The 25,488-nt window shown below is 39.4% G+C and overlaps 1 protein-coding gene and 1 pseudogene across 1 annotated transcript; one reads left to right on the top strand and one right to left on the bottom strand.

Annotated features, from left to right (window-relative positions):
* The first annotated feature begins 9,361 nt into the window (after nt 1-9,361).
* LOC144464580 (uncharacterized) lies at nt 9,362-14,948 on the top strand (annotated as a pseudogene).
* A 6,336-nt stretch (nt 14,949-21,284) lies between these two features.
* Nucleotides 21,285-24,692, bottom strand: LOC117271738 (collagenase 3-like). Its single transcript, XM_033650102.2, has 10 exons — nt 24,549-24,692; nt 24,090-24,337; nt 23,854-24,002; nt 23,463-23,591; nt 23,181-23,342; nt 22,866-22,995; nt 22,451-22,584; nt 22,140-22,299; nt 21,931-22,034; nt 21,285-21,838 (listed from the first exon to the last, which is right to left on the bottom strand). Exons 1-10 carry the CDS (start codon nt 24,645-24,647, stop codon nt 21,729-21,731), a joined length of 1,425 nt encoding a protein of 474 aa, XP_033505993.1. The 5' UTR covers nt 24,648-24,692; the 3' UTR covers nt 21,285-21,728.
* Nucleotides 24,693-25,488: the final 796 nt, after the last annotated feature.

Here is a 25,488-nt window from a genome sequence, read left to right as displayed (position 1 = left end):
AACAACAACGGACTCTGTACATTTCAAGATATTAAAGAGACCTATGACCTACCAGACACCTCCTACTTTCTCTACTTAAGACTCAGATTGGCCATGAAAACATATGGGGTGCCCTGGGACAAGCCCTTGCCAGAACACCCTATGGAGAAGTGGATTGGTCCTGGGCAGAGCTCTCGAGGGTTAGTCACACGTATATATAATTCTCTGCTTGATCGATCTACTAATGCACTGGCAGTTGAAAAGGTGTGGGAAAAAGATCTTCACAGTTCAGAGCCTGATTGGGAACGCATATGGTCCAATCTAAACACTACTTCTAAAAATCTGGCGCATCAACTTATACATTTTAAGATGATCCATAGAGCATATGCCACTCCTATCAAATGCTTTAAAATGAAACTGATTACTAATCCTAACTGTACTCACTGCCAAGCTCAGATGCCAGGTACAACGATGCACATGTTTTGGGAACGCTCAGTGATCAGTGACTTTTGAGTTCAGGTTATGTTGTCTCTGTCAGAGCTATTAGGATCCGCAATATTGCCTAGTCCCCACCTTTGTCTACTCAATGATGATTACTGTTAGCAGGCCTAACTGCAGCAAAAAAGGCCATACTGTCATTGTGGTATAACCCCAACATATCCTTGATTCACAATTGGATGGCCTCCTATCAGAATATAGCTTCTCTTGAGTGTACAACGGCACGGCTCAATAGAGCCAGACCCACTACTGTACAGGCATGGTCAGACATAGCTGTATCCATAAGAGACTACCTTAAAAGAAGAGCTACACCCCTCCCACACCTTACCACACAATAACGTAAGACCTCAGACGTTCCAGCTTTAATAGTTTAAAGAAACTGACGGATATGTAATACATGTATATGTAATAATGTCCTTTAATAATGTCTTTTTCCTTCCAGTCCACTACTGCTTTTATTTGGTTGGTGAAAGTATATTTAATTTTTCATTCATAACTGACAGGATTATTATTTTTTATCATTCTGTAAAATTCATCTCGTGGCTCTGTCTTGTTTTCCCTTATTTTAATTGTTAATGTGCTACTGTACTGTTGTTTGTTTTGTGTGTCCTTTGAAAATAAAAAATGTTGATCAGAAAATGTATTGCGAAACTGGTCGGTCAGCCAATCAGGGACTGGAGCTGGTCCTTATGAGGAGTTGGGCATGAGATAGTTGAGTCACGAGCACAATGGCAGATGGACAAAGTTTGGAAATAAGTGACAAACGGCCTAGCAAAAGAAAACAAGCTCCTCTGTCTGAGGAGGCAAAGGAGAGTGATAAAAGAAGAGCAAAAACAAGAGTAAACCCCAGTCAGGCATTCAAGAGATGGAGAGAGCTCCGTGACCAAAGAGGCTTTAAAATCGATGTCCAGCTAGCTTTCTTTCTAATGGATCAGTAAGTAACATGGCTAAATGTTATCTAGACAAGAGAGGACTGTACTGTACTGGCTGCTAGTTAATTCCTAGCTGGCCAGCATTGCAAATTGCCACAACCAGGGACCAGGTAGGGAGTGTTGGTTGGCTGACATCCTCGTTGCCATTCTACGGCAGCCCTCGGACAGTGATACCCCCCCTTCCTTCTGTTCTCTTCTCACGGAGGCAGCTATCGACGGACATCGCCCAGCTAAGTTATGAATTCGTGTATCATTTGTTTATTCGTTTTTCAAAATTAAACCAAATATGAAACAACAAAAGAATGACTTGTTTTTTCAAAATGTGTTTCCAGAACCAAAATGAAAAAACGGATAATGACTTGTTTTCCGATTTTCTGTTTAAATGGAAAATGGAAACACGGATAATGGGCCGGATTCGGGCCTTTCATATACTTTCAATATTTTCATCTCTCCGGAAGCCAATTTTTTTTTCTTTTGCAAGCATTGTTTTTTGTCGGACTGGTCGGAGTGACAACTACATCTGGTTCATGGAAGCTAACGTTTTGGCTAACAACCACTGCATGTGGAGGCTGCAAATTTGGAGAAATTGTTCAATATGAGGTAAGTTGTGCTAAGGTAACAATACGTGCCAGCTTATTGTTTGCTTCTACAGCTGACATGTAAGAGATAATGTATAGCTAGTGAGCCGGTGACTGTTGAAAAATAACTCCCAACAGGGGAATGGAACCCCGACGCGCAGCGGAGTTATTTTTCAACAGTCACCGGCTCACTATACATTATCCCACTTAGAACATGGCTTACTACTAAAACATTCAAATGTTACAACTGGCATCAATATTATTAAATTGCTGGCAGAGTGTATTGACAGAGGAGAGGCATTCACCAGACAAACAGGAGCGGAAGAGAGGATTTTACTCCGCTTCTCCTGGTCGGAGATGCTGGGTACCCAGTAGCTGCGAAGGCTGCCCTCACATTTATGGCCAGTGACCGACATGATCTCCCTGATCTCCAGGCCAGTTTGGGAGAGCTGTGTGGACTAATGTTAACTGATTTAGATGCTCCTCAGTCTAAGGCCGTTGCTATGGCGTCCCTAGCAACGGAGCAACAGAACAGCAGAGCAGCGGTGATACCTCAAGAAATAAACACCACAAAATTTTGTTGATTGACCAGTCAGAATCAAGTATTTAAGAGTGCCATGTTCTAAATTGGAATAGACTTCATGTGGTGAGTGATTTTTATGTTATTTGAAGATTTATGTTTGTCGCGACTCACGAATTTGCCACATTCGGCCATAACGGCAGCACAGAAATAATGCTGTATTTAGGTGGATTTCAACACACATACATTTTCTTTGGGAAATGCCATTCTAGTTAATTTCTATAAACATTATAAAAATAGCATGCTGGGATATAAATGCATTTTTTGTAGTTTTTCAGAACACAGAACAAAGTGAATGCATCAATGTTCAATGGGAAGCGACCAGGTGGACTTCAAACCATGGTTCCACCAGTCGAAAGTGACGACAGCTGTTTTGACAGTGGGGATAGTGATGAAGACTACACTCCTACACTACATCAGCAGTATCCACTAAGCTACCGACGCCCCTGTTGCTGCCGGTTTCATCACCTGGTTAGGAGTGTAGTCTGTACACAGCATGCACAGACCCCATGCACAGAGGCGCCGCCTCGCCGCAGCAGTCGCGGGCCCGTGTCATTCCCCTATTCTCTATTTCCCCACTTCATGCTGCCCTAAAGCAACAGGCCAAATAGATAATCTTATAAAAAAACAGCAGTAATAATGCTATAATTTCGTGTAGACTTTCAGCTTTTTGCGGTTTACACATGGCCATATGTTTGTGAATGTAACCATGTGTACAAAATGTATATATAATATAGATAAAAATGTCTCCACTCTTATATAGTGATTTCTTTTTTCTACACCAGGTGATGTAAGCAGCAGTAGTACTGACAACAGGAGCAGCAGTGATGAAGACTCTGATGGAAATCATGATGCTCTTCCTAGCACCAGTGTTCTAAGTGAAAAGCTTGAGCTCTGTTTCACATTGGATTATAATAGTTGGTGTTATAGTCAGGACATTGAAAATAATTGTGTGGCATCAATAAAATCTACATACCTGAGACGGGAAAATGTGTTTTAACATTATTATTATTATTATTATTTTTATTTTTTTTTACCATTTTTTTCCATTTATTCCTGTTATTGCTAATTTGTATCATACCTAAATGTATATCTATTCTATGTGCTAAAGAGAAATTAACAATCTCCACTTTAGTTAGCATCAGCTTGAAAGCAAATGCACATATAATTATTATTATTTTTTATATAATTGTAAATACATTCAGGCATCAACGGGATAAAGGGACTGTTAATTTACAATTTACACACATGCGCCTGTATTTGTTGTTTTTTACTATAATAGCCGCATACATACATATATATATATATATATGTATATATATATATATATATATATATATATATATATATATAAAACCTATATATGGCGCACATGTTAAAATTATTTTTTTTTTTTATACTTTATTTTTTTAAAGTCACCACGTGTCTGTGTATTCATATGTACACTTGAGAAGAAAAACAAAAACAAAAAAAAACAAAACAAAACAAAAAAAAACACAACAACAATATCAACAACAACCTAAATGTACACATGAAGCAACATGCACATGAAAGGGGAAAAAAAAAAAAAAATCACATACCAACCACAACATAAATAGCATAGCGGCAACAACAGCAATAAATAAGTAAATAAATAAATGAAATTAAAAAAAGAAAGAAAGAAAGAAAATAAACAAAGGAAAACAAAACAATTACATATACACAAAGACTATAGAATATAAATATACTTCATACCCCTAAGGGACACACAAGCGAATGGCCAAACGAGAAAAAAACAGAACAAAAATAAATAAATAAATAAATAAATAAATAAAATAAAACCAAACAGACAGAAAGGTAATCACAGCTATAGCATTATGATTAAGTTAGTTGTAGTAGGTTGACCACTTGTCCCATCTTAACTCATGTAATTTGGGGTTCCCCCTCATTTTATATGTTATATACTCCATTTGGTGTACCTGCCAAATGGTGTCTCTCCATTTTTCTATTGTGGGCGGGGTTTTCTAGAGCCAGTGTCTGGTGATTTGTTTAAGAGCGGTTATATGCAGCACCCTAAGCAAGTAGTTATCATTTTCCTCATGAGGTGTGTCTATGGTCCTTCCTAACAACATATAGTCTGTGTTTAATTGAACAGCACATCTTAAAATATGACTGATTTCTTTCTTTCTTCTCTTTCCCAGAATATTTGCAGTACAGGACGTGACTAGAATATATGTTGAACATTAGCGTATGATTCGCCACATTCCCTCCAGCAGCTTGATGATATTTTATTATTATATTTGGCTTGCTGCACCGGTGTTATAAAGTATTGTGATTGTATTTTCCATGCATATTCTCTCCAGTACGGCGATACAGTAGTTGTATGGACATTCTGATTCATTTCCCTCCAGCTCTCCTCTGATATGCCTATATTCAATTCTTCTTCCCATTTCAGTTTTGCCTTTGTATCTTGATGTTCACAGTTATTTTCCAAAATGGTATATACCGCCGAGATTTGATATGGGACTTTAATTTTATCATAATTCTTTATCAAAAATTGTACCAGTGGATGTAAATCTCTGCTGGTCTTGCTCTTTATTTCACTGTTTTGAATATAGCTTCTTATTTGTAAGTACCAGAAGAAGTGGGAATGTGGCAAATGATACTCTTTGCTTAAAGATTCAAATGATATTATCCCCTTCTCGTTTAAGCACTGTCCAAAAATGGTCAATCCCTTTTGTGCCCAAATGTCAAAGGCTTCATCAGATTTGTTAGGCATGAATTCGGGGTCTTCTTTTATCTCTCTCAGAGCCACTAAATCCTTCTTTATTTCAACAGTGTTTTTAATTCTAGCCCAAATTTCCAGAGTGTTTCTAATTGATGTATTATCTTTTACTGGTACTTTTCGTTGGTATTCTGTACAGAAAGGAATCGTTTTTATTGGACCCTGACACATAGACATCTCTATTGTTCTCCACGTTGCTTCTGAGTTATGATTTAACCAAGTGCGTATGTGCTGCATTTGCGCTGCCATATAATAGTGCTTCAGGTTTGGGAGAGCAAGTCCTCCCTTCTCTTTGGCCATTTTCAAGGTCTTCATTTTAACTCTCGTTTTTTTATCATCCCATATAAATTTACCAATCATTGTATCCCAGATTTTGAAAGTGTTTGCGCATACATATAGTGGTATTGTCTGGAATAAAAACAGAAAACGGGGGAGTACATTCATTCTAATTGCCTCTATTCTTCTACCCAAGGACCATATGGCTGATTTCCACCTATCCATGTCCTGTTTAACATGTTCTTCCAAACATTTATAATTCAGCTGGTACAATAATTTGTTATTCTCTGGTAGCACAGTTCCCAGGTATTTAATTCTGTCCCTATCCCACTGCCATAAGTAATTACTCTTCACCTCTCTGCTTACTGGGGCTCCTTTAACCATTGCTTCACACTTCTGTATATTTAGTTTATATCCTGACACATTACTATAGTTATCAATGACATGCATAAGAGCTGGTAGTGATTGTTCTAAGTTTGTAAGATATAAAATCACGTCATCAGCATATAAAGCCAATTTTTGAGATTGCTCTGCTATTTTCACGCCCTCAATTTCCTTAGTTGCTCTAATATATGCTGCCAGGGGTTCAATACAAATTGCAAAAATTAAGGGGGATAGAGGATCTCCCTGTCTTGTTCCGCGTTGTAATTCGAAACTGTCAGACAGAGTCCCGTTTACTCTAATCTGTGCTTTTGAAATACTGTACATAGCTCGAAGCCATTTGATAAAGGTGTTATGAAAGCCAAATTTACTGCAAGTTTCAAATATAAAAGGCATGACACCCTATCAAAAGCCTTTTCGGCATCTAGAGTAAGAATCAGCGTTTGAATGTTCATTTTCTTTGAGAAGTCTATTATATTCAATGTTCGTCTTACATTGTCTGATAAATATCTGTCTGGAATAAAACCAGTCTGGTCAGGATCTATGATGAGTGGGATAATCTTTGATAATCTATTTGCTATGATGCTGCTTAGTAGCTTCTGATCCACATTTAATAAAGTTATTGGTCTATAGGATCCACAACTTGTAGGGTCTTTCCCTTCTTTATGTATAACTGTGACTATGGAGTTACACCACGTATTTGCCCACTGACATGTTAAAATTAACAGTCTCTTTATGCCAAAAGTCATAAAGAAAGCAAGGGAAGAACATTTAATAAATCCCTGGGGGTGGGAGTGGCAGTGGCAGAGCAGAAATTCCGCGAGCGCACAGAAGCAGTTTGAGTGCGAGGAGAAAAGCCGAAGCTCGAGCAGGAAACATGGCACATGGCATCTGAGTGCAAGCACACAGTTTGAGCAGAAACAGAGTAGATCTCAGCGCAAGCAGAGGCTATTCGAGTGTGAGGGCAGGGTTTGAGGGACAATATTGTTGGGATTCACAGGACCACAGATGTTTTGTCATTTGGTAAAATCACTGGACATTTAAAGGCTTTTTCCTCTGCATGCTCTTTGTCTTCAAACAAAGAGCGCTATGTGACACCCATCTCCACAGGAGGTCTCATCTCACACCTCAGTGAGACACAAGTCTCACAACTTCATTGGACAGGACTTTTACAGTGACATGTGACTCTGATGTCACAGGCATCTGTACAAGGTCTGCTCCCTTCAGAAAACCTCTTGCTCTACAGCTGCGTAGCAGTGCACACCTCTTTCCAGCTGGGCCTGGAACAGCAGAGGCCCAGACCCTTGTTCCATAGCCCCAAACCACTAAAGGGAGGGCAATGGATCATAGACTCTCTTGCATACACAAGGTGGTTGCTTTCCAGCAACAAGGAACTAAGTGAGTTAGCACCCAGCGTCTAACTCTGCTAAACCCTGAGCGACCAGCTTCCTCGGAGTTTCACCTTTGGAACAAAGAACACAACAAAGACTGCAGCCACCACCTTCCCAGTGTTCTTCTGCCGGCTAACAAAGCAGTACACCACCAAGTGACTCTTTCTCCCATCCACCCAAGGATTGGTATGCTTATCACAGCTTTACAGGCTAAGCAAGACTGTTAACTTCTTGTATGTGATTTGATGCTGTTTACTGAGTTATTGCTGTGATTTGTTTGCAGTTAGGTTATTGATTAGTTGGCTTCGACAAAGCTAAGTGTTTAGTTTGCTAATACTGTTCACAAACAGATTCTTGCACCCAACTAAACAGTCTCTGCACTAATCCAGACCATTTGCAACACATACCACATTCACATAGACTCATGAACAAATAGGCTTTCAACAGAGCTACACCCAAACAGGCATCTCAGAGTTCCTGCTTCTTTTCCTTTGTCTTTGTCCTGACCACACGGTCAGACGAATACCTCCCCCGACCTGAAGCCAACCTTGATTCGGCCATTTTGGTAGCTCTCTGTTGTCAGCCATTTTGTTTTGTAGGCCAAACGGCTCCTTGATCACCACACCTGCCTTTGTCTTTCTCTTTTATCTCTTGCACACACACACAAACACACACACACACACACACACACACACATACACACCAAGCTTGTATATAGTTAGTAGAATTTGTGTGTTTTGGTTTGCTTTGCTAGTTTGTGAATAAATATAATTCTTTGGAATCATGCCTGCTGTCTGTTTAATGTTGCATAAGAGTGAATGAATAGTTAACCTCTGCTGCGTCAAGAACTCCGAAATCCTTCAGGCATTACTGTTAATTTTGGTTGTTGTCATAAATTTAATTATTAATCAAAACTCCAAATTAATAGTTTAGCGTATTTTATGAGACTGATATCTTTAACTGGCTATCATTTTTCCCTTTACGGGAATGGTGCCCCACGAGGTGATTTAATGTTAATTAAGTCACATTTTTAACACAATTATTACTTATTATTAATAAATATTTATTATTAATGATTATTAATTATTTCCGATAGCCAATTTAAATTCCAACATATTTGGTGCCTCTTGGTGAGACCTGATATATTGATCCCAAAATATTTGGTGCTGCCATGTGAAGCCCGAATTTATGTTCCCAACATTTTTGGTGCCTCCGTGTGAAGCCTAATGTGTTGACCCCAACAATATTATAAAATCTGAACATTAAATCAATACATAATGCTCTCAAACTGATCTATCACTCTCTTGAATAAAGATGGGGTTAAAGCAATAACTAGGCCACAAGCAGTTGAGAATGGAGCACTCCTATGCGTTCAAAAGTTCCTCCGCAGATCTCTTTATACAAGTACCTCGAGCCTCCTTTATTTATTTATTTTTTGCCTTTATTCACTGATGTAATGTTTTTGTCCTGATATTTTGTATGATATCTTTGTATATTTCTTCAATAATAATAATAATAATAATAATAAAAAATTAAAACTTGGCTTCTGGGTCACGGAATGTGCGAGAGATGAAAATATTGAAAGTGTATGAAAGGCCCAAATCCCGGCCATTATCCGTTTTTTCCATTTTCCATTTAAACAGAAAATCGGAAATTGAAAAACGAGTCAAATTTGTGTACCCTTCGTTCTTTCGTTTTTCCGTTTCAAAACCAAATTAAAAAAAAACGAAGAACATCTTTGTTTTTCGTTTTTTCTGTTTTAAAACCAGAAGGGAAAAACGGAAAAACAGAATAACACAAAATCACACATTTGTGCCTGTTATTCTGTTTTAAAACAAAAACAGAATAACATGAAAATGAAGTTTTTGATTTTTATTGTTTTGTTATTGTGATATTTGGAAATTTCAGGGAATGCTGGGAGATTTGCGGAGGCGAGGCGCAGGAAGTGAGCGGGAAAGTGGAAATCGCAGACTTTCCAAGTAATGGCCACACTTCAGCCTTATGCAGATCTAATCTGCAAACTTTTTGAGAGTGGGAAGACACACTCGGAGATCAGAGATGTCCTGCAGCGCAAAGGTGCCTCGCAATGCTCCATAATGAGCATTAGGAGGTTTTGCATGGAGCACAACCTTTGCCAGAGAAGTAGGGTTTCAGACGCCGAACTAGAAACGGCTGTGATTAATTCTATAAACAGGGTAGGTAATGTGTGTATGTACCCTATAGGCCTATTTGTGTGTGTGTGTGTGGGTGGGTGCAGAGGTGTCAACTGTCACGCTGTCAAAAATAGTCTAATAGGCCTACTGATAAAATATTGATTGACATTCTGCTCGTCCGGTCCGCCCCCGTCCCAGGAGAGAAAGGAGAGACGGAGCCTGGACGCATAGGTGAGAGGTGGCCCATCACCAGATTATGAGATTTTACAAAAATGCAGCGCCCCAGCTAACACCGTAATGGTTCAAAAAGAGTAGCCTAATAAGAGACAGTCAGACATTTCATACAACCTAGGAGTCGTAGGCTACTACTAATACGCACCCCAGTTATAGGCAGTTATAGACCCCTGTGTCCAGCTGTGCGGTCACGAGCGCGCGCGTGCCAGCAATCGAGCGAGAGAAAGAGAGAAAGAAGGAGACACCGGGCGTTTACCGGTAAGAAGAACTGAAACGGGCCGGTTAGAAATCAAAAGAGGAAAATCACAGAATACATACAGTACAGGCCAAAAGTTTGGACACACCTTCTCATTCAATGCGTTTTCTTTATTTTCATGACTACTTACATTGTAGATTCTCACTGAAGGCATCAAAACTATGAATGAACACATGTGGAGTTATGTACTTAACAAAAAAAGGTGAAATAACTGAAAACATGTTTTATATTCTAGTTTCTTCAAAATAGCCACCCTTTGCTCTGATTACTGCTTTGCACACTCTTGGCATTCTCTCCATGAGCTTCAAGAGGTAGTCACCTGAAATGGTTTCCACTTCACAGGTGTGCCTTATCAGGGTTAATTAGTGGAATTTCTTGCTTTATCAATGGGGTTGGGGCCATCAGTTGTGTTGTGCAGAAGTCAGGTTAATACACAGCCGACAGCCCTATTGGACAACTGTTAAAATTCATATTATGGCAAGAACCAATCAGCTAACTAAAGAAAAACAAGTGGCCATCATTACTTTAAGAAATGAAGGTCAGTCAGTCCGGAAAATTGCAAAAACTTTAAATGTGTCCCCAAGTGGAGTCGCAAAAACCATCAAGCGCTACAACGAAACTGGCACACATGAGGACCGACCCAGGAAAGGAAGACCAAGAGTCACCTCTGCTTCTGAGGATAAGTTCATCCGAGTCACCAGCCTCAGAAATCGCAAGTTAACAGCAGCTCAGATCAGAGACCAGATGAATGCCACACAGAGTTCTAGCAGCAGACCCATCTCTAGAACAACTGTTAAGAGGAGACTGCGCCAATCAGGCCTTCATGGTCAAATAGCTGCTAGGAAATCACTGCTAAGGAGAGGCAACAAGCAGAAGAGATTTGTTTTGGCCAAGAAACACAAGGAATGGACATTAGACCAGTGGAAATCTGTGCTTTGGTCTGATGAGTCCAAATTTGAGATCTTTGGTTCCAACCGCCGTGTCTTTGTGAGACGCAGAAAAGGTGAACGGATGGATTCCACGTGCCTGGTTCCCACTGTGAAGCATGGAGGAGGAGGTGTGATGGTGTGGGGGTGTTTTGCTGGTGACACTGTTGGGGATTTATTCAAAATTGAAGGCACACTGAACCAGCATGGCTACCACAGCATCCTGCAGTGACATGCCATCCCATCCGGTTTGCGTTTAGTTGGACCATCATTTATTTTTCAACAGGACAATGACCCCAAACACACCTCCAGGCTGTGTAAGGGCTATTTGACCAAGAAGCAGAGTGATGGAGTGCTGCGGCAGATGACCTGGCCTCCACAGTCACCGGACCTGAACCCAATCGAGATGGTTTGGGGTGAGCTGGACCGCAGAGTGAAGGCAAAGGGGCCAACAAGTGCTAAACACCTCTGGGAACTCCTTCAAGACTGTTGGAAAACCATTTCAGGTGACTACCTCTTGAAGCTCATCGAGAGAATGCCAAGAGTGTGCAAAGCAGTAATCAGAGCAAAGGGTGGCTATTTTGAAGAAACTAGAATATAAAACATGTTTTCAGTTATTTCACCTTTTTTTGTTAAGTACATAACTCCACATGTGTTCATTCATAGTTTTGATGCCTTCAGTGAGAATCTACAATGTAAATAGTCATGAAAATAAAGAAAACGCATTGAATGAGAAGGTGTGTCCAAACTTTTGGCCTGTACTGTATATGTCCAGCTACTCCTCAGAACGTGAGGGAGGGAGGATCATGGGATGGTGGCTCAGGTAGCGATGAGGAAACTGTCACTGTAAGCTGCACATCTGTCAGCTGCACACCTGTAAGCAGGTGTGCTCCATGCAGACATTTCTCAAACCTTATTTTGTAGGCTAAGGACAGACTAGATCATGATTATGTTGGATATAAAGCGCCATATAGTCACCCTTTTTGATTATTGACTTATAACGTAGCCTAAATCTCTCGGCTGCTGTCCTGTCCGGTAATAACGGGTCTCTGTGGGTGTGTAAGCTACGTCATTGCCAGGTAGAACAACTGTAAAACACCTGGAGTTGATAATAAACTGACCTAGCAAAAATAAAAATCCAGTGGACAGCGACATCGACTCTTGACATTAGCGGGTCCAGATGCGTCAACTGTGTGTCAACTGTACAGACGCGTGTGTGTCGTAGGTGCGACAGCTGTCATATCACTCAGTCTACCCCCCCACCCACACCAAATGCCGACCGTAACACAACATTATATGAAGAAGGACTAACACTACTATTATTCTAGTGTTAATGCTCTGACAAAAGTGCATATTTTAGTCTAGAGCAAGCTTTAGTTGCCAGATCTACTTTTATTACCAAGAGTTTTCTACAACCTGTTGTAGCCTATGGCCCACAATGCTGCTGTATGATTGTGTTTGTGGAAATAAAGTACCCACAAGTTGGTGATTTTAAAGAGAGATGTTGTCTGTCTGTTCTTAGAAGTTATGAAACAGGGTATTTAGCCTACTGTAAATAGTCATGTTTGAATTGGGGGAGTCATGGGAGGGGGTTATAGTTTTAATTAATGTGGCACAGAGTAGTCTCTGTGCTTTAACGTGTCTGTCAGATAATGTTAATTGAATGTATTTAACAGATGGGTCCAACCTTCGGCCGGTAATTTATGACAGGGTACCTGTCTTCTATCGGCATAAATGCTGCAGAGAAAAGGGTTGGTAGAGTCCTACAGGAGGTTCATCAGCCCTACCACAAGCTGAGACGACATGTAAGTAGCCTAACACTGACAAATTGATATTCTTTTTCATTATTATTTATAGTATGTGTCATTCCATACATACACATGATGGAACAGTGTTTAATAGCCTTTATTCCTCTTCATTTTAAAGGGTGCTCGCAATCTTAATCCCATCCCCTACCATGCCGAATATATGGGCCATAAACTACATATGGATCAAAATGAAAAGATTGGCATGTTTGGTGCCACCCACGTGGTTGCTGTTGACGGCTTCAGCAGCAGAATCATTGCACATGCCACCATGCCCATCAAAAATAATTTGATTATTTATGAGGAGGTGTACAGGTGAGCACTATACAATGCAAAGCAAAAGTGACATTGTTTGTCTTAGGAGCCCATAAAGATGATTAACAGCTATCACTCACCCTATTTCTGTTTTCTAGAACATTTAAACCCTCCTTGTGTCTACTACATCGTCATGTTTCAGTGTCTCAGAGCATCCCACCTCCTCCCCTTTCTCCTCCATGTCACTAGTAGCTCTGAACTCACATTAACCCTTATCCAAGGGGGTGTCTGTGGACAAGACAATATCTTTCTGCTTCGCAATCTTTAGGCATCCCTTTACATTAGGCATCAGCCAGCTACAAGCCAAACATGTTTGTCGTTTGTTTGTTTTTGTTAGGATCCCCATTAGTCGCAGCATTGCTGCAACTATTATCAGTGCTCTATATCAAACATGCTTATTATCAGCCCCCCTACATCAAGTACTGAACTAGTGAATTTGTCATTGTGTTTTGCAAGTCTCATCATGACACTAAATGTCAGTTCAGTATGTCTGTTGCATGCATTTTATACCATTGAGTGTAATGTATTTAACTTTAACTGTATGCCTGTTGCACCAACTGGACATTTATTAACATACCGATACACATGTTCCAGATGTGCAGTTGTCAGCAATGGGATGTGGGACCAGGTTAGAGTTGACCATGGGAAAGAGTTTTACCTGTGCCTGTACATGCAGGAAATCCTGTCCAGGCACAAGTATAACCTCACTCGGCAACCCTACCTTCAGACTACATCTTCAAGGGTAAGCTTTTCTATTACTACTCTCTATTACTACTCAAGTGATAACCTGAGACTTTGAAAGAAAAAAAAAATCAACACTGTTGGGCTTGCGTAGAACAGCTCTACAAATTTGTATACAGGAAGGACATTTGAAAAGAATGTTTCTGCTGTGCCCCAAGCCAGCTATTTGCAAAGACAATAGTCACTTTAGCTGAATTTCAATAAGGATGTAGGCTTTTTGTTTTGTTCAAATCAGTAGATAAGGCTTGGCTTAAGTGTATACCTACTAAGTGTTGGCCATATACAGTAGTTATCATGTGTCATTTATGGATTGTTAAAGGGATAAAGGTTGTTTAGCAGCAGAATGTCAGGCAATTGTTTTACATCACATTTTAAAAACAGTGTTTGGGAGCTGAGGAAAATTCAATTATTACAAGCAGTTTATCCTCCTGATTTCTTTCTTTTTTTTTTTTTTTTTACATATTTTATGTGAACAACAGAACCTAAGAGTGGAGTGGATTTGGCCTGAAATCAATAGTCGGGTCAATTATCCTTTGAAGGAAGCCCTGGTGCACCTGGTTGACCAAGAGGCCATTGACATGCAAGACAACCCCAAATTCTGTGTGTCAAACCTGACGTGTCAGGTCAGCCAGATTGGAATGAACAGGGTTGTGCAGTCCTGGAATGCACATAGGATCCCAGGTATTCTAAAAAATATTGTGAATGAGTCCTGTCACCCAAAGAAAAACAAAAACATAAACTTTAGAATTTCCTTTTCTAGGCCGAGGAATACCCAATGACCTTGCTGCAGGAGGATGCCCAGCCAAAGTGTCTGAGGACCTGCTACCCTGTGCTTCAGTTGCAGCAGATGGATACGATCAGGTGCTGGGATCCTCGTTAAGCAGGGATGCAGCCTTTGGAGTGGATCCATTTCACAGTGAAGAAGACAGGAGCCAGGCTGAAGACAAGTTTGCAGTGGCATTTCCTGACATGTCAGTCATTTTTGACAGTGTGGTTAACAACAACCACAATGTTTTCTGTGAGGCCCTTTTCTGCCTGTTAACTCTGGCAGAGAGGTATGTGTGAAATGATGTTATGAATTGTGTGACTGACTGTATGTGCTGAATGTGTGTTATAAAGCTCTTATATTACCACCAAAATTGAGTACACATTGTTTCTTAAGATCTTACATGAAATATCAAATGTGCTATTACCCAATAGTTTAACTGATGTTCTGAAATGTATTTCACAGCATCCAAATAGAAGTGAAGGTGCATGAGATTCAATACATAACAATTCATTTAAGACTATCAAAACAATTTTATTAATTTAAACATCTGATTTAACTGAGTGCAGATTGTTTCTTCAGATCATACACGAAATATCAAATGTGCTATTGCTCAGTATTTTAAATGACTGAAGTGAAGGTGGGATTCAGAACCTAAGAACAATGAATTTAAGAACATCAGAACAGTTTAATTAACTTTGGTAAACATACCTCCACAGATGACACAGGCAAACACAGCCTTTACGGCTGTAGCCTGTGTGTCATCGAGGGACACTGTTGTCCTGTGGTTGGCCTGTGCAAACTCAACAAGCCCTTTCAGGGTTCTGGAGACCTCCTGGAGACCCTGGGAGGCCAGGATGACCTCCTCCACTTGGTCAATGACCTCTTGGAGGTCAGTATACAAAAAAATAGTTAAAAGTGTATTTACTTGGGCTTTACAACTTTGTCTACAAGTTAGGGAAGAAGAATAATTTGTCTACATTTGATATTCTCCTGTGAGTGCAGCTGCACGGACCTCACTTAGTACCTCAACCCACTTCAACCCCAAAGTCTTGAACTCAGCAATCTTGGATTTCTTTTTTCTTGCTCCCAGGTGCTCTCAGGTTCAATGCCTCTGGCTGCTACACTATAGGCTCACATTTTTATAGTAAGTTCAGCAGCTGTTCAAAATTCATCATACAAAACCTTTCAATATTACTGCTTACACATAAATTTTCATTTATCTTACATAAACATGTACATTACATATTAAATCATATCCACAATAACAATTAACACAACAAATATGCAAAATTAATAGACTTACAGAAATGGCTCTGAGGCCGTTTTTCTGCAAAATCTACACCAATCTATACTCTCTTATATCAATCACAGCACACCAGCCATGATCTCTGGGATATAATGTATCACAGACACCTTGTCGACCTGATCTTAGGCAGCTAAACTACCTTTCTCTCCTTCTTTTACTCCCTCTCAGCCTCTGGAGCTGTTCCTGGGGTACAGCGTATATTTTTCTTGCATGCTGCCTCCAGTATGCAGACCCTGTATTGTATGGATGTCACAGAATTAGTGTCTATGAATAATACACAGGGTTCCTACTCTACATCAAGCATCAGTTTTTTTTTGCCTTTTCCCTGGCTTTCACTGTAGAAAATGCTTAATTTCCATGACCTTTACTTAAATAGGTCTGCTGAGCAATTGCTTTAAATGTGCAGTATACATGGTGAACAAGTATTACATTATTTAAAGGTAACATGAATAAAAGATCCAATTCAAAGACACTGTGAATCTTAAGAAAGGACACATTGATAAGTACAATTGACTAATACAATTCAATATGCTCTTGACAACTTGAAATTATTATTTTAAAAAATGTTATGTTTGTACCTCTGGTGCCTTCACAGTCCATGATTTCATTTCCATGGCTGTCTATCAGCACAATCCACTCTTCTTGTCCCAGGGCCTCGGCCACTTTTGCTGTTATAGAGCCCACAGAACATTCCAGTTCTGAAAACCAGACAGTGACGGATTTCCTGGTCTTAGGCTTCCCCTCCACCACCTCTGCTATTAAGACATTCCTATGGATGTAAAGAAAGCATTTAGGGCTATTTGTACTGCCCAATATGCCATCTTTCAAGTTATGTTATACTTTGACATTCCAACACAATACATATTATTGACAGATTATAAGTATTATAATAAGTAATAGTAACAGAACAACTTTGGCTCAAGCACTCTGGGCATTTACCTTTGCAACAACTTTGGTCCAGGTGCTCTGGGTACAGCCAGAGGTGTTGAGGCACTGGATGCACTAGGTGGGCGGTGAAAGGCAAACCTATTTTGGCCCTGCCAGCTAGGTCCACCTTCATCATTGCTCCCCTCCCCATGCACCTCATAGTGCCCACCGTGTACCAGGTCACTTGGGCTGAAAATGCCATCTGGCCCTGGCAGTATTCCACGGTTGTGGTCATCTGTCAGATAGTGAATGAGCACGGACCTGGAAATAAACAGTTTTAAATCAATTAAAACTCATACAAGAGAGAAATAGGACAACCTACAAGTAGCCTACATTAACACAGAGGATGTGTAAATAGTCCGAGACAACTTATAGGCTATAAATAACAAGCTGGAGCATTAACATATACAGCAGGGATGCAAACTTGCCAGGGGTGAAAAAGGTGACAAGGATGCAAAGATTTTTTTTCAAATATCAGCTTTAAAATGTGGATTTACAGTTGATTTCAGCATGATGATATACAGAAAAAAATCACCCTAGAATTAATATCATCTTACTGCCATTAAAGTAATGTAAGGTGGACATCAGTTCAGGGTAGACATCTGAGGATGTCACCTTGAGCTTTGGGAAACAGTGATCAACATTTTTCACCACTTTCTAACAGATTAATTCATAATGAAAATAATCATTAGTTGTAGGTCAGGACAAATCAAATAGAAAACACAGCTTATGCTCTGTGTGTGTGTGTGAGTGAGAGAGAGAGAGAGAGAGAGAGAGAGAGAGACTACTGCGGCTGCTGTTTGGTCAGTTAAAAGACAGAGCTCAGCTTAGATATGATGTTTATAAAATTATTTCACAACCACTACAACTAAAAAAAACAGAAATGTATCTACTCTGAGGCAAATGTATCTTTCTTCATCTGTCTATCGTTCACATTGAATCTTCCATCGTTTCTCAAACAAACAGAAGCATATGGCTCATTATTATGCAGAATGACGTCATCTAATCTGTAGGACCTCAGCTCACATAAAATGCTCACATGTTTACACACCTTGTTTTCCCACTGCTTCACTTCTTTACCGATGAAAAAACAACAACAAACTACCGTATCTTCGTATATCCATGACTGACTGACTGTGTGAGCTCAACTAGCTGTTAGTGTAACGTTAGTAACCCATCAGTCAAAAAACAGACAGTCCTATCAGACATTAGGCGTCACGGCAGCTCTACGTGAGACCAAAAATGACCCAAATCGATGGGAAACAGTGATCAACACTTTTTCATCATCTTTACCCAGAGTTAAATGCTAGCAATCTAGAATGGAGCTGCTTAGCCTACATTAGCAATAACGTTAACTATAACCACACTATATATAGGCCTATGGTTAATGTAGCCTAAGTTATAATGTTAAAAAATATAGCATACGGTATTACCTGAATAATCAGGAGACTGGAGACTTTCTCCGTGGAAAGGTCTTCAGCCCTTAGACTGAGCCGCCGATTCCCCTGGAAAAAGACAAAGCTTGCCATCTTGATTTCCACGTTCTCGCTCACTGCCGCCTCCAACTCCGCAAATCTCCCAGCATTCCCCGAAATTTCCGAATATCACAATAACAAAACAATAAAAATCAAAAACTTAATTTTCACGTTATTCTGTTTTTGTTTTAAAACAGACTAACAGGCACAAATGTGTGATTTTGTGTTATTCTGTTTTTCCGTTTTTCCATTCTGGTTTTAAAACAGAATAACCGAAAAACAAAGTTGTTTTTCGTTTTTTTTTTTTATTTGGTTTTGAAACGGAAAAACGAAAGAACGAAGGGTACACGGATTGAGTCGTTATCCGTTTTTTTCATTTTGGTTCTGGAAACAAATATTGAAAAAACAAGTCATTATTTTTTTTTTATATTTGGTTTTATTTTGAAAAACGAATGAACGAATGATAAATGGATTTACACGGATTGTTACTCCCAGCTGTGAACACTGGACTTTTCACTGCAATGACCTTAGACTGAGGAGCATCTAAATCAGTTAACGTTAGTCCACACAGCTCTCCCAAGCTGTCCTGGAGAGCAGGGAGATCATGTCGGTCACTGGCCATAAATGTGAAGGCAGCCCTCGCAACTACTGGGTACCCAGCATCTCCGACTGGGAGAAGTGGAGTAAAATCCTCTCCTCCGCTCCTGTTTGTCTGGTGAACGCCTCTCCTCTGTCAATACACTCTGCCAGCAATTTAATAATATTGATGCCAGTTGTAATATTTGAATGTTTTAGTAGTAAGCCATATTCTAAGTGGGATAATGTATAGTGAGCCGGTGACTGTTGAAAAATAACTCCGCTGTGCGTCAGGGTTCCATTTCCCTATTGGAGTTATTTTTCAACAGTCACCGGCTCACTATACATTATCCTTTACGTGTCTACTGTTGTTTGTACTGATACTGTACATATGTGTATAATTTACTGTGACTTGTTTGTACTGGTACTGTGCATTCTGGTATAATTATTTGCATTACTATTTGTTTTTTCTTCAGATATATCTGATAATTGTTGCTCGGTCTCTTTACTCATTTATTTAGTATAGTGTCCACACACCTTCTCATTCTACATATACATAGAGGTATACTGGTGGCTTTACAGCCTACATTTTATTGATTATCTCTCATCCCCACGGTCAATTTGGTCGTTGCGATAGTGTGAGCAACACCGCTGATGCTAGGTGGCGCCAAGCTAAAAAAACCTGAATCCTATCTGTTGCCTCTTTAAAGACATAAAAACGTGGATGAGCACCAATTTCCTCATATTAAAGTCAGACGAAACTGAAGTTATTGTTGTTGGCCCCAAACAACTCAGAGACTCTTTATCTGTTGACATAGTTTCTAGATGTCATTGCTCTGGCCTCTTGCACTACCGTAAGAAACCTCAGAGTAATATTTGATCAAGATTTGTCTTTTAATTCTCATTTAAAACAAACCTCACGGACTGTGTTTTTTCATCTGCGTAATATTGCGAAAATTAAGCCTATCCTGACCCGAAAAGATGAAGAAAAATTGGTCCACGCTTTTGTTACCTCTAGGCTGGATTACTGTAACTCCCTATTATCAGGTAGCTCTAGTAAGTCTTTAAAAACTCTCCAGCTAATTCAGAATGCAGCGGCACGTGTACTAACAGGAACTAAGAAACAAGATCATATTTCTCCTGTTTTAACTTCTCTGCACTGGCTACCTGTAAAATCCAGAATTGACTTTAAAATCCTACTGCTAACTTATAAAGCTCTAAATGGTCAAGCTCCATCATATCTTAGAGAGCTCATAGTGCCATATTATCCCACCAGAACACTGCACTCTGAGAATGCAGGGTTTCTCATGGTGCCTAAATTCTCCAAAAGTAGATCAGGAGCCAGAACCTTCAGCTATCAGGCTCCTCTCCTGAGGAATCATCTTCCTGTTGCAGTCTGGGAGGCAGACACTGTTTTCACATTTAAGACTTAAGACTTTCCTCTTTGATAAAGCTTATAGTTAGGGCCGGCTCAGGCTTGCCTTGTACCAGCCCCTAGTTAGGCCAGGGCCACACTGCCAACGAAGTGCTGCGAAGCGCAGTGCACCGAAATTCTCACGAGCCCATTCACATCAGACGCGCATTTCTCCACGCTGGTCGACAAGCGCTTCCTCTCCCAGCTGTTGTCTCCGTCACATTTGGGGCTGTTTTTCCATCATGGGTATCTCTCTCCGTTTTCGTGTGTGTGTTAATTTCCCATTGGGACCACAAATTTGCCTGTTGGTGAATTTTACAACCATTGGCATGCACTTAAGGAACTTCCAGAAGAGGTTTTTGGAGATAGCTTTGTGCATTGCCAGGAAGTGCATAGCATTGACCTGGAAGTCTGATTCCTGTCTCCCCATTGCTAGGTATTTGAAAATGAACCGATGCATCCCACTTGAAAAGATCACGTACAATCTAAGAAATGAATATGACTCCTTTCTGAAGATTTGGCAGCCATACTTGACCTATGTTGATACTTTACCAACACCTTTGTCAGATTTTGTATAAAAATGTTAATGGACTGATACGTCATTAGTTGTCTGAATAAGCCATATTTACATTGCCTCTCATATGGTTGTGTTTATTTATTCTATTTTGATTTATTTTATTATTTTCTTTAATTTGTAGTATTTATTTATTTTTTTGAGTATTACCTATTACCTATTACCTATTAGTTAGGTCTCTCTTAGTTTGTATGCCTTCGGGACAGGAGATGGATTTGGAGCCATGTCTGTGTGTATTTTCTGTGCTGTGTATGTCTTGTTAAAATGGAAAATTGAAAATAAAATATTCAAAAAAAAAATAAATAAATAAGGAAAGCTGCAAATGAATTGCCCATTTGGCATAAATAAAGTTGTCTGAAACTGAAACTATCTTGGCAATCATGACATTATCTCTTGATCTACATCTGCAAAATAACAACAGAACATACTTAAAATGTATTTAAACAACTTTAATTTGCTCATTTTAGGTGCTAATTTGTATCACTGTGTCACATTTGTTTGTTTTTTTAAACATTGGCATACATTAATTTTGTCACAGTGGTGAATAAAGCTGTGTAGACATGCACAGTTGTAACAATGTTTCAAAATTAATTTATGTATTAGCTCCAAAATTCTACAGCTTAACTACATTAAAGTCAAAATTAAAAATACTGCAACAAAAATAAAAGCAATAATTAAATTATGAAGATGACATAAATAAACTAACATCAAATAATGTTAAATTATCTAAAAAAAAATAAAAATAAAAAGCCATACCATAAAACATACCATAACAATATTATTATTAATTGTTAGATGTATTATTATGGACACTTTAACTCTGTTGCCCTTATTGTCATTCAGATTGGTGACATAAACAGCTTAGCTGGTAAACTGCTCTAGTAGTTAGTGCAGCGCAGGAAGTAGCTGTTCCTCAGCACACGGAACAACCTCCCAGTCCTCAAGCTATACTCAAACATGTAGGGTCCACTGTAGATGTAAGTGAAACCTGCAGAACAGATGCTTAGTATTAGTTTCTCTGCAACCTTTTTCTCATTTAAGTAATCTTGTAATCTTGACTGGACAAACTTTGTTACTTGCCTCTGTACTGGAAAGCTGCAGTCACCTTGCCAGTCAAGCCTGAGAAAGTCTGATCCACTCTCTTGGGGAATCCCTGGTCCATCTTCTTTGTGGCCTCATCATAACTGAGAAAACACAGACAGTAATTAGACTGATTCACCACCTTGTAAACCATCATCATATCTAATCCAGTCCCTTCAATAATTTCACATCACCTTATTTGAACTCACCTGTAGTAATTGCTGCCTACGAAAAACAGAGTCTTGCCAGATTCAACATCATAAAGTGCTGCATCAATTTTCTTCACGCTTCTGGGCAGACCGAAACTGGAAATTGATTTGGGATAGCCACGTTCAAGATCATAGGCACTGAAAGCCCATACTCTTTGATCTGTACAGAGATTAAAATTTATATATATATATATATATATATATATATATATATATATATATATATATGCATGTATGTATGTAAATGTAAATAATGAAGGCTTGAAATTTGTGTCACATTAAAGACTTGGGTAGATAAGGAAAACACATACCTTTAAAGAGAAAGAGTTTGTCTGACTGTTGGCTTTCATAAGCGGCATTGATGTTGGTGGGAGCATTGGGCCAGAAGTTTGTGATGAGACTTTGCTGAGGTGTATTGCTCTGAGGGTAGCTCCGCCAGAAGAAGCTGAGAACACAACAAGAACATTTATTAGGGGCGTTGGTGGATTAGTGGATAGAGCAGGCTCCCAAGGCTGTTGCCGCAGTGGCACAGGTTCGACTCCAGCCTGTGGTCACACTTAAGCTGTCCTTTCAATTAAAGGCAAAAATGCCCCAAAAAATATCTTTAAAAAAAAAAAGACCATTTATTAGTTCATGTTCATGTTCATGTGTCAGATCTTGTGTCAAGAGACAAATTCTTCATGGACCCCAGATATCTGAGCAATCTGTATGTCTACAATAGGCTACCTGTCTTTGAAAAAGAGCATCTCTCCTCGCAGGGTGGCCACAGCATCCAAGGTCATGGTTGAATCACAGGCATCAGGGGTAGTTGGAGGCCTAGGTTCCTCTACAGATGGATCCTTATCAGGGTTTGCACCTGGGGGTTAAATGAAACCAAAATTTCATTACAACAATAAAGTAATAATAATAATAATAACAATAATAATAATAGTAATTATTGTTATCATTATTATTATTATTACAATAGACTATGCAAGAGATTGTCAGACAGAGTGCTCTTTGTGCAAACAGGCATTAATGATCCAGCCAGTCAGTACGGACCATAGAGAGACTGGATGCCGTTGACATCATCACGGGGCAGAACAAAGGTGTCTGGGTTTCTGTATGTGTACACAGGGTACATGAGAGCACCAGGATCTTTAGAGTGAGACAAGCCCAGGGAGTGGCCAAACTCATGGGCAGCCACCATGAAGAGGATGTAGCCTACAGCAGAAAACACAGAATGACAGGTCAGTTATAGCTCCTCTCCATGATTAGATCATGTCACTGACAGCAGTTAGTGAGTAAAAGACACACTATGCTGTGTATTACTAACAAACTGACCTGTGTTAGAGCGGAAAGTGAAGGTCTCGTCATCATCAAAATGAGCATCTCCTCCGATGCCAGGGGCTGGTGCGAAGGCATGGGCAAGAGTTCCATCAGGGCCATCAAAGGGGTAATAATCACCATGTGCTGTTAACAAGAACACACTCATGTCAAGTTTTGCAAACAAATACAACTACAAGCCATTAACGAAATTAGTGTTTAAAAAATGTTGTTGTTTTTTTTTGGTTTGGTTTTTTCCTAAAAGCATCTTAGTGCTACAATTGATCAGCTCTCCAATGTGATTCCAGATGCAGAAAACACTTAGTTAAAGCAATGATGCTTCGTGGAAAATCATAACAAATAAACTGAGCACAGACAGAGTATATAACTGGAAAAATTCTGTACTCACCTTGACGGCCAAATGAGATCATGATGTCAGCCGTGCCACTGTAGATTCTTGTGAATCTCAGAGGAGTGACTTTGGCCCAAACCTGCAGTGCTTTCTCTATAGAGTCATCTACCTCTGACTGAGACATGTCAGGTGTGTAGTTCTCTATCCTGCAGGACAGAAAATAGTAAAGGATATTATTAGTTAGATTTACTACAGTTATTCTTTCATACTCTTTCTCTCTTCAGATCCTTCACCTGTAGGTAAGGTTGTTTTTCTCCCACTTCAGATTATTTCCAAAAGTGGAGAAATGGGCAATGTTGCTGTCCGGAACGCCACAGCGGGGCTTCTTCATCGTCTCTAACGTGTCAGCGTCAAGCATCCCGGTAATCTGGAGACCAAAGAATCTCTGCATCTCACTCAGCTTCCTGCTCACTGGGCTGATCCCCCGTCTGATAGTTGGACCTCTCTCCTCTGTTAGGTTGAAGAATTTCTTCAAGTAGTTCTGCAAGATAGGACAGGAGTTTGATTCTCAATTATGCATCAGTTGCAGAGAGCACATTATACTCTATATAGGAAGAGGGTTGGTTACAATGCAGAAAGCTATTACAGCTCTAGTGTGACATTCAGAATTCCTAGAACATTAAAGTTTTCACATGCACTATAATGCAAAATAGTAAGAATATGTGCAGAAAAGACAAAGTAAGAATACATACCTCTGCAAAGTTCTCATCTTGCGCAGTAACCTGCTGTAATGGCACACAGTAAACTGTGACTGCCAGGCTTAATAGAATGCACAGATTGAAAGTCTTCATGTTTTCTCAAATACAACCTGTGTTTCTCAGCTGCAGGCAGCTGTTATATAGGCTGAGGACAGGGCATATTGAGCAACTACACCCCAGAGTCAGTGACTCAATATTCCTTTTAAGGATAAGAGAGGAAGTTGTGCGTTGATTACTCACCCAACAAAAAAGTTTCCCAAAACAAGACACTGTAATATTGATGGCATGACACATTATTTAAGTGTAACACACTCTGCCTGGGAAAATTTTCATAAAATAGAATAACAACAATTAATACATTTATCATAAAAATTATGACTAGTATATATGTTTCAGAATCCTGTGCAAATTTCATGTGTTTAATTTTGTGTTTTGTGTTTTTACAGTTGTCTTGCTTATAGCTAAAAAAAAAAATTAACAGACTGTTGCTAGTTGACATTCAGATCTGCCTTAAAACATTGAAAACAGTGATAGACATGCAGGATAAATGCGGCTTTTCTTTTAACTCAGGTACCTGCGATAGTTTATATTACACTCCAGAAAAATGCCTTATTTTGCAACATTAAGCAATCATTTAAAAATGCCCATAGTTCATCTGCTGAGGATTGAAGCTGCTTAATGGATCTGAGAATGAAAACGTTTTGTCGGTTGTGTCTGAATCTACAAAATAATGAAGATTCCTGGTGCCCTCTCCTCATTTTCTACCAAATCTTTTTAAAATCAGTAAAGTATTTATTAAAAGTAAAAGACAAACAAATGATCGGGAACAAAAACATTACCCGAAATGAACATACAATTAATTACATTAAAAATGAGATACATAAATATTGTAATAAAATGTCAGATCAATGATGATTGGGGTGCCAACAACTTT

The sequence above is a fragment of the Epinephelus lanceolatus genome, chromosome 11 (genome assembly GCF_041903045.1).
Source record: "Epinephelus lanceolatus isolate andai-2023 chromosome 11, ASM4190304v1, whole genome shotgun sequence".
Taxonomy (NCBI): domain Eukaryota; kingdom Metazoa; phylum Chordata; class Actinopteri; order Perciformes; family Serranidae; genus Epinephelus; species Epinephelus lanceolatus.
The sequence above is the reverse complement of the archived record's forward strand: the minus strand, read 5'-3'. Positions and strand labels throughout refer to the sequence as shown.

What these genes read in the sequence shown, in the direction of transcription:
- LOC117271738 (XM_033650102.2), bottom strand. Translation starts at nt 24,647, where the DNA reads ATGAAGACTTTCAATCTGTGCATTCTATTAAGCCTGGCAGTCACAGTT. An exon ending in AAAAACAACCTTACCTACAG is followed by an intron (nt 24,003 to 24,089) that starts GTGAAGGATCTG and finishes TCTGTCCTGCAG; the next exon opens with GATAGAGAACTACACACCTG. An exon ending in CAAACTCTTTCTCTTTAAAG is followed by an intron (nt 22,300 to 22,450) that starts GTATGTGTTTTC and finishes ATCTCTGTACAG; the next exon opens with ATCAAAGAGTATGGGCTTTC.